Below are 10,221 nucleotides of genomic sequence, written 5' to 3'. Positions count from 1 at the left end.
TGACATAGTTTACTCTCGGCCGTTGCCTAGCTTTCACGCAAGGAGCCGGTTCGGGAGACTCCATCGCTGCGACCGCGCCCGATGTACTGTATATATTCGGTAAAGAGATAACACCTGTAAACGATTCTGTGCTTTCAGTTTGCCCAAGATTATTATTTCGACAGTAAAAATTTTCCCTGGTTTTGAGAGTACTTACAGAAATGTCCAGGTGGGCTGCCGCGTGGTGCTCTTATTGAGCACCGTAAGCGAAACCTAAAGGGAGCGCGCCGCGTTATCCCTCACAATACGCAACGGAAGCGCTTCCGACAGGTGGCGACTCCGTAAGTCCTCGCCCTCAATACTGCTGTGTTTATGTGCAGCGAGCATGGGTGGGGGCGACCAGGAGCAGATGCTGAAATGACATAAACCGTAGTTACAGAAACGGCACTATATTTCGAGCGACGAATCGGAGAAACAGGGGAGCGGCGGTGCATATAATTGCGGGAGGTTTGGTTGCCCTAACCGACGGGCGCAATTTACGGCCATATGAACAACCGCGCATTTTTAGTGGCACAATCAATAGATTAGAGAAGCAAGCAATGTTGCTTCCTCCTTATATCGTGAGATTTCAACAGCTCGGCACTCATCACGCAAAACCACCACTCTGCGTGTTGAGCCGTGTAAGCAAAGCCGTGGCTAGAAAGCGTATACATGCTTTGGGCGCGAAGACGACGAGAACCACCAATGCCTATAATGTCGCATTCCTGCTTTCGTAAAGTAATGCATGGCATTTGAAACGCCGGGCCAGTCCACGTCTGTGCCTTCTGTGGCTGCATGGCGCACGCGCGCGGGTATTGTGTCGTCTTGCTTTGTGCGACAAGTTGCAAACTGTAATGTCTTGCCTTAAGACCGCAGACATCGTCAACGAGTGCCTGGCGAAACACTTTCCTGAAAGCTACGGCGTAACCATAATCAGCGAGCCTGGCGGTTTCGTCGTTTCATCAGCCCTCTCCATCTACACAAAGATCATCGGCAAGCGCATGAGCGACGGCAGCGACGGTAAGCACGCGACGCATTAATGAAAAAAAAAAAAAAGCGCTGCTACTTTAGATTAGATTACTCACGCACTTTAACTTCTTCGTATAAGGTCGTCGCACGTTCTTTTCGTTATTGCCTTCTCACAGTGGTGGCTTAGCGGCTGTAGTGTTCTGCTGCTAAGCACGAGGTCGCGGGGTGAGACCCCGCCGCGCCGCCCACATTTCGATGGGGACGAAACGCCAAAACGCCCGTGTCGCATTCATTGGGGGCACGGCAAAGATCCCCTAGTGATCAAAATTAATCCGAAGTCCCCCACTGTGGCGTGCCTCATAATCACATCGCTGTTGTGGAACGTTAAACCCCAGATTGCAATATCTATTTGACCGATGAGCAGTAGCTCCCACTCGTCCCACATTACTCAATACTATATGTAGTCCCGCAAAAGTATCGCGAAAAGAAAGTTCGCATCAGTAGATAGAGGTTACGCGACGACTCAACGTAGGTACAGTCAAGCACAAAATTTCACCGAACTTGAGATCTGAGAAAAGGCTGAATATCTGCGCAGCCTCGCCACTCAGACTAGTATTCGCATTTACAGCCTCTGCTAGTATATGTGAACAACATTGTGATGCCCGGTTTAACCGACTACTGTTACAGGCTGCTCGGAAATTGAACGTTTTCCGAGATCTCGTGGGCCGTAAGCTTTTGTGGCCGAGTGTGGATACACAGCTCTCAAATCAGGTGCACGGCTGTTTCCTTTTCGTAAAACATCCTCCGCCATGAAGATGACCTCATAAATCATTTCATGCCAAACCGTTTGCTGACCGCGTTACTGCTTCCTTCAGAGAAAGCGCTTGCGATTAAGCCCAGAAATCTAGAAGGAGCCGTTGAAATGTATTTGACACTGCAATATACTCATACCTACATATCAGCTGCGACGTATCTATGTGCAAAGAATATTCATTTCTCAACTGCTTCGGCTAGGGCGTTCCTCTAGGGAACGGGATACCGTGAAATCGATTCTCGGCAGCGGCGCTCGCATTCATATTAATTCATCTCATTTATGTAGCTTTGGGAGAGTACAAGGCATTGCGCGCGAGTCAGGGCAAAAGTAATTAAATACACTCCTGACCTTAGCAGGCTGTGAGACCGGGCTACTTGGCATTCCATGCTGAAGTGACTAGCGCAAGAGTGGACACGGGACACTAAAAAGGCGACAAGGACAAGCGCAAATTGCATACCTCCCCCCTCCCCCCAGTGTTCAGCGCAATTTCACGCTGAATGTAACTATATTGTTGAGAAAACTCGAAGTTGTTGGCTCGACATTGTCACATAAACGTGGTTTAATCTGGCTACACGTGATGAAAATTAATTAGACATAAATAGCAAGAACGCCCTCGGCTTTCATGCGGAGTGTGCAGAACTGAAATAAATTGAACAAAAATTACACCTTCACATTCTCGCAGCGTTAAAAGATGATTGTTACTGCGATCTATCCTATCATCACCCACCTATCGTTCGCGCTTCGCATTTGAATGCGAAAAAAAAAATGCTTGGAACCGCGAATGACTTCTAACGAAACATGAACTCAAAATTATAGCCCTGGGATTCCTACAACTTCCTTTAGTTGTAATTTCGAGCTTGATTGTATTCGCTATGGCCAATGGCAGCGCTATCAACATGCGCTGAACACACCAGTTGAATTTGTTTTGTAAAATTTGTGGTGGTCTTTATTTTTATCGCAGGCACCAATCCAAGTGTACGCATGTACTATATCAACGAATCCATGTACAAGTCCTTCATCATGTCCTTCTACAATGAAGATGTTATTCATCCGGAGCCACTTACGGTGAGCTTCAGCTGAAACAATACGATGCTGCATGTAATCCGTTTTGATTTCCACTTCTATCCGCTAATATAATGCAAATATTAATCATCACAAACATCAACCAATAATACTGTAAAGATATTATTGCAGACAGTGAGCGGCTGGCATTCGCTAATACAAGTATCCATGCCTAAGCTGGTGGCCGAGAACTCCCGCGGAGTGTGACGGTCACGTGATGGGGCATGTGGCTGGCACCACCTTCGCGGAAACGCCGAGTAACTTGCGTATAGAAAATGCATTGTAGAGTCGCTGCTTTCTTGCTGCTGATGTTTAGACTGTCTCGATCCTTCCACCTCCACGTGAGCATTTGATAGCCCAGACCCTCAGGGATAGGGCATCCTTCGGTCGGAATAATGTGTTTCAGGGCCTCTGTTCATGCTGGTTTCAAAGCGAATAGCTTTCATTGACTCTTTTGATTTTTTTCGTGGTTAGTCGGTGTTCGGTAGCCGATAGTCGATGGTCAGACTCGACAAGAAAATATCTATCTATCTATCTATCTATCTATCTATCTATCTATCTATCTATCTATCTATCTATCTATCTATCTATCTATCTATCTATCTATCTATCTATCTATCTATCTATCTATCTATCTATCTATCTATCTATCTATCTATCTATCTATCTATCTATCTATCTATCTATCTATCTATCTATCTATCTATCTATCTATCTATCTATCTATCTATCTATCTATCTATCTATCTATCTATCTATCTATCTATCTATCTCATTCGCTCATTTGTTCATTCCCTCTCGCTCGCGATCGCTCTCTCTTGTTCGCTCGTTCGTTCACTCGCTCATTCGTTCGCGCTGTTTGGGAGATCCACGGTTTCATACCGAAGCGGTAGACACGAAGACAAGACACCGTTCAGTAATATCTCTTTAAGTAACGTCACTGACACGTTTCAGAACCTTGTACGGTCGGAAATAGCGGCGTAAAAGTTTTTCAGACAAGCCTGGACGTCAAATAGAGGTCCACATTCAGACTCGGTCGCCGGGCTGTTAGGGGACGTCTCGACAGCCGACGTTGTAACTTCGTGCATCGGCATCTTGTTGGTAACTGATGCTTACGCGAGCCAGTTGATGGGTTTCTCCGAGATACTGAGTGTGTTGCCCGGCGTCTGGAGCAAGTTCATCGTTTTTGTTGCACGGAATCATAGCGTCAAGCATGATTTGCACGTTGCATCCGTAAACAAGACGGAAAGGCGAAAATCGCGTTTCCTGCATTGCCGTACGGTACGCAAACGTGATGTACAGAAGAATCTCGTCCGAAGTATTGTGTTGCACGTTCACGTATATTGACAGTATGTCTGCTATGGTGTTGTGGAACCTCTACATCAGTACATTTGTTTGTGTATGGTAGGCTGTTGTTTTTCGACGACTCGTGCAGCTCAGTCTGGAAATATACTGCATCATTTGTGCTGTAGAGGACGTTACCCTGTACATGATCACACACGACGGGGCGCCGTGCCGCAGGACGATTTGGTGTACGAACTTCGCGACTTCGGAAGCCGTGCTGCGGGACAGTTGTTCTGCCTCGATATACAGAGACACGTAATCCGTTGCAACGATAATCCATTTGTTTCCAGTGGACGACATAAAGAAGGTTCCTTGGAGGTCCATTTCCACGAGGGCGAACAGTGTCCCAGGTGGCAAAATTTGTTGGGGTAGGCCCGCAGGTTTCACATAGTGGTGTACGCTAGGCGAAAGTCGTGGACAGTAGTACTTCTGGAGCACTCGGGCCAGTCTGCGAACAGCCCAAGTGCCCTCACATGGGTTCGTCGTGGACGCAAAAAGGATGTCATCACGCATGTCGGTAGGCACAACGAGGAGAAAGGCTTTGTCGTTGCCACGGGCATTTTTCCTGCGCACGATGCCCCTTCTGAGAGAAACGGCGGATAACTCGCGAGCAATGCGCCGAAGGAGTTGAGATTTTCGGCCTTGCAGGTAGTCGATAAGAGACCGTATTGCTCTGTCTGCTCGCTGTCCTGACACGATGTCAGAATCAGAAATGGCCCGAGCAAACCATCGGCATCCTCAGAGCTCAGAGCAGAGTGTCCCACAGGTGTGCAGGGACGCGCGCGGGCGTCGGCGTGTTTGCAGCCGGACCTGTACAGAATCCTGGTGTCAAACTCCTGCAAGCGCTAACTCCACCGAGCGACACGGCCAGACTGATCTCTGAGATTTGCCAGCCACCAGAGCGAGTGGTGATCAGTCACCAACGTGAAGGGACGGCCGTAGAGGTAAGGCAGGAATTTTATCGTCGCCTACACGAATGCGAGGCATTTTTTTTTCTCTGAGTGTACGACTGGCGTAAGCTATGACGTGTTCAACACAGCCGTGTCGTTGTGCAAGGACAGCTGCAAGTCCAACGTTGCTAGCATCTGTGTGGATCTCTGTATCTGCCTCCTCATCAAAATGGGCAAGTACACGTGCTCTCTGCATGCGCTGCCGTAGCTCGGCGAAGGCTGTCTCTAGCTATGTGGTCCAGACAAAAGGTACATCTTCTCGGGTGAGTCGCATGAGTGGTTCAGCTATCTTGGAGACGTTAGCAATAAATCGACGATATTGAGCGCACATGCTAGGGAAACGTCGCACTGCTCTTTTGTCTGATGGAACGGGAAAAGCGGCGACGGCCGCAGTTTTGTCTGGATCGGGGCGAACTCCATATGCACTAACGACATGACCAAGGAACTTCAGCTCTTCATAGCCGAAATGCCACTGTTGAGGTTTCAGCATGAGCTCAGCTGAGCGAACGGCTTCCAGGACCGTTCTTAGGCGCTTCAGACGTTCTTCGAAGGTCTCTGAGAATATGGCTACATCATCGAAGTATGCAAGGCAGCTCTGCCACCGCAAGCCGGAGAGAATGGTGTCCATCAACCTCTGGAACGTGGCTGGCTCGGAACAAAGGCCGAAAGGAAGAATTCGGAATTCATAAAGGCCGTCTGGGGTTACAAACGCCGTCCTTTCTCGCTCTGGCTCATTAACCTCAATCTGTCAATAGCCACTTTTTATGTCAATGAATGAAAAAATACTTCGCGTCCGCAACCTGTCTACAGAGTCGTTGACCCGGGGGTGCGAGTAAACGTCTTTTTCTGTGATACTGTTTAGCTTCCTGTAAACAACGCAGAAGCGCAGTGTTCCATCCTTCTTCTTCACTAGAACGACTGGCGATCACCACGGGCTGCTGGATGGTTGAATGACTCCATCGTCGAGCATTTCCTTTACTTTCGTCTGAATCTATAGCCTCGCGTTCTTTAAACACGGTAGAGATGTCGGATACGGCGATCATCATCCTGAGTAATAATTTGGTACTTGGTGAGGGGTGTTTGGAGGATTCTAGACGGAGAGGCGAAGCAAGACTGAAATTCCTGTTGAAGGTCGTGAAGTGCAGCCTTTCTCTCGTCCGAAAGCTTCGAATTGATATTGATGCGGTCAAGAATATTGTTATCAGCATTCATGTCCTTGGATGCCTCGTTCCTGCCAAACAACCGGTTCATTGTTAGAGAGCCGGTCGAATGTTATCGATGGCTTTATCCGTTGTCTGTTGTCGCCGAACCTTGTGTAATCTGACTGTATGCGCGTCGCTAATTGTGTATAGTACTTTCCGGAAGGCACGTGGCTCATGTATAAAAGCCGAGACGTGCTTGACCCGCTCATCGGATTTTCGCCGATCGCCGACTGTGTTTGCAGCTATCGTTGTAGTTTGAAAGTCACCTGCTTTTCGGGGCACAAGTTCGCCCGATAAAGAGTTAGTTTCATCATTCACGGTCTTGCTATTGTGTTCTTCATTGTCCCAATAACGTGATAGTATTTTACCCTATTTTAGCTTTTTATTTAGTAGCAGCGACTCAAACTAAAAAAGCCCACGATTTATTTGGGAGGCAAACTGAAATTAAGGAGAGCCAGCGGAATAAAAAAAAAATAACATTTCTGGTCGCGTAACTACTAAGCAAAAATCATGCAATTATCACAATAATCACAATGCAATTACCGAAATGTACTGTGTACGACGCCATATATGAGTGCATGCTCACTGTTCATTTTTCTACTGCTGAGTGATGCTCACGCAACCCCCGTCACGTTTCGAGGTATCACAGAGGTTTTGGAGCGATCAACGCGTCGTGACTAGTCGCTGAAGCGCGGAATTCACGTTTCGCTGCTACCACTTCAATTGTTTGAAACTCAGTGAAGTGCGTTTTTGTCGTGGACGCGAAGCCCGGAGTGATAATAAAATTGATATGATGGCGGCGAGCGGTAGGTGCAACAATCGCACACGGCGCGCTCGACTCGGGCTGTCACTGACTTTACTACAAAGGACGACAGCGCAAAGCTAAATGCTTTTGTGCACCGTCAAAAGTGCAGACCAAGCGTTTATGACTATACTACAACTACAGAAGAAACTGTTCTTAAAGATATTCACACCATACACGCACATGCAAAGACGAAGTGCAGACATCGCGCGGCAGTATATGCATTATGCGTCGTTCAGCCGGGATCATCCAGGCAGCGACTCTACTCGTTCTCGTGGCCAATATACGCGATGCTTTCCGGACCTCTGTGTCGTTCGCTGCATTTTCTTTTCGGCGCGTAGTTGAAAGCCATTTGGTGCCACTATCACCAAGGGACGTGTCCGCGCTCATGCTTCTTGTCATGCAGGAGGTGACGGGCCCCATGCAGCCAAGCATGGTGTGGGGCATCACCTGCGATGGCTCGGACAGAATAAAAAGCGCCTGCGCGCTCCCAGACATGGACGTGGGTAACTGGTTATGCTTCGAGAACATGGGCGCATACAGCATAACCATTACCTCTCCCTTCAATGGGTTCCCCAACGCAGATATCCATTACCGAGCCAGCAAGTCTGTGCAGTGAGTGCAAATGTGAATCAATCTTTGAAAATGAGGCTGGCCGGACTTTACCGGCTCAAAAATCGTCACATTCAGTTGGATGTTAAGCAAGGTTCTATAGATTGCGGCTTTACTTTGTGATTTTAACGTGTACGTTATAGATGTAGAATAAAACCAGATAGTAAAAAATTTCTTACAACTTAACAGGAAACAGGACACAGGCATCATGTTGGAAATACACGCGCCCTGAGTGTGCACATTGGTGCTTCCGTTGATACTTTGCTCCAACAGTCTCCATCGTGCATGACGGGACAAGGCCAGCTGTAAGATTGGCATGTCTTGTGGCTGATCTTGGGGACAAATGTATCGAAACTAATGGTAATGATTTTCTCTGAGGACACACGTTGAGCCACGCACATGTTGCAGTCCCGGAGCAGCAACACTTTCTGTGAGGTAATAACAGAGAACAATAATCAAAATTTAATTAATATAAGGTCATCAGTGACCATCGCATAATTTATTATATCTGGCGCTGCTATGAATGCCACCCAGAAAAAATATTTTTGCCTTGAGTTCCCACGTTTTAACCATGACAAACAGCCGTCACTGAAACATCGCCGTGTACGCGTAACTAATAAAATACTTAGCGTTTATATTTTTTATTGCTTGCTGACTGTATTAGGTCTGGTCAGAACCGTGTTACTACAGACCACGGCACTGACCTTCCATTTAGACTATCCATATCCCAATAGTTCGGGTAAATTGACTACAGAGATGTTCCGATGGCTGCAGTATCCCAGTGTATGCACGTAGGATGAGACCAAACGTGAGTGTGCATTACGCAAAGAGTTATTTGGCAGCGCCTGCGGAAATAAACATGGAAAATACCTGTTTGTCACTCAGTAGGCGCTCCAAAAAAAGTTCAGTCCCGTTAGGCTAGAGGCCATGGCACCGTACCTTGTTCGTTCGGCAGTAAGTACAGAGTAAACCAGCACGCAGTGGCATGTACACGTGTTAGACATCCATATCAACCTCTAACATGTAACAGGGACGTGAGTTCCCGTGTTCAACAACCCAGAGACATAAATAGCACTATCCCTTCTATCTAGAATATTACACGATAATAGGTAGCTGCCGGCATTTGTCAAGCTGCCTCTACGAATATCAGATTTTACCTACAGCTTCGTCCATCAGTGTGATGATGAAAATAAACTTTAATATTATGGTAAACACTATATCATCCCTGCGCGACTATATGATGTTTAGCATGCATCGATTCCAAAGCCACATTACCTTCTCGCATAACTTTAACGGGGCTAGACTTCATTTTTGAATCCTCATGCGCTCTGTTCGATCGCCTTAATGTTCATCACATCACTTTCACATCTACTTACTCGTTCGCATGCTACCAAGTTGTGAATTACTGTAGACTGCCTGTGTAAAAATGATATGCATGATACTTATAAAAGTGCAGACATTGTCAACCTTCTCTTGCTTATTGTGTGCGCGAATATTGGTACCCTCCTAATAAGAAAGTGCACAAAACCTCGAATTGCACTTTAGAGGAACGAAAGGTTCCTTGTAATCCCTTGGTGACATGTTTCTATCTTGAGACATTGCATGGAAGTTATAGTTTTCCATAGTTACCTGGTTGGTCACTTTAAAGCTGAACTGACATTTAGTATATTTCTCTAGTCACACAAAATGTTAAAAGGAAGTTTATTGTCTGTCCTTTTCTTTTTATTTCAGAGAACGCCTGCGCCGAAAGCAAATTGTTTCCTTCCTGGATACTGCTTGATAAGGTCCACGCACTTCTTACCATGTGGCATATTTTGTGGTAAATTGCTCGAAGGTCATAAGTCCCCGACAACGAGACGATCGTTTGAGGTATCTTCAGGGGGCGATACCATTAGGAGAACTTACATGCTTAGTTAACCTCAAGAAGGACGACCTGTGGACGCTCTGTTGTATGCGTATACCCACTGTACCACAGCGAACTGCAAGCACATGTAGGCAGATTCGTATAAAGTATATGAACGCCCTTGTAACTATATTCCCCACAGTGTACTATGCTGTCAAAGGCTCCCTACCTCGTGCGAGTAATTATATTTCTGATACATGATAGCGCAAATTGTGCTGTTTTGTGCTTCGATTTCGTCGAATTCGTTTATCAGCGTTCCCACATTCTCGCATGATGGCTTCTGTTATTTGGCTTCTGTCATTTTTTTCTTTGAAAATCCGTGATGTAAGCTCGGCCGTCGTGACAGTGACGGCCTGATGTCTCAGCTAGCAACGCACGAATGCATGCAGAGTCTTCAGCGCTGGAACTATAAAACAAAACGCTGGAACGAACACAGATAGCCCAAATCAAGCTAACAAATGCGACACATGTATGTTTCCTGTTCTGACGAAAGGTATGGATGGAAACAACTTTATTGTAAATCCGGCAAAGTTTAACGACGTGGG

General features: G+C 46.6%; 1 protein-coding gene across 1 annotated transcript in view; it reads left to right on the top strand.

Annotated features, from left to right (window-relative positions):
• The window catches only part of LOC126523645 (ornithine decarboxylase-like), a 34,337-nt gene extending 24,460 nt beyond the window's left edge, over nucleotides 1–9,877 (top strand). Inside the window, exons 6-9 of the mRNA XM_050172246.2 lie at nucleotides 888–1,038; nucleotides 2,763–2,866; nucleotides 7,568–7,776; nucleotides 9,505–9,877. Coding sequence (XP_050028203.1) covers nucleotides 888–1,038; nucleotides 2,763–2,866; nucleotides 7,568–7,776; nucleotides 9,505–9,553 — 513 coding nt within the window. The 3' untranslated portion in view covers nucleotides 9,554–9,877. The remainder of the gene's footprint in view (nucleotides 1–887; nucleotides 1,039–2,762; nucleotides 2,867–7,567; nucleotides 7,777–9,504) is intronic.
• The last annotated feature ends 344 nt before the right edge of the window (nucleotides 9,878–10,221 follow it).

Source organism: Dermacentor andersoni, chromosome 6 (assembly GCF_023375885.2).
Source record: "Dermacentor andersoni chromosome 6, qqDerAnde1_hic_scaffold, whole genome shotgun sequence".
In the NCBI taxonomy this organism is placed as follows: domain Eukaryota; kingdom Metazoa; phylum Arthropoda; class Arachnida; order Ixodida; family Ixodidae; genus Dermacentor; species Dermacentor andersoni.
This window is presented reverse-complemented; position numbering and strand designations above follow the sequence as displayed.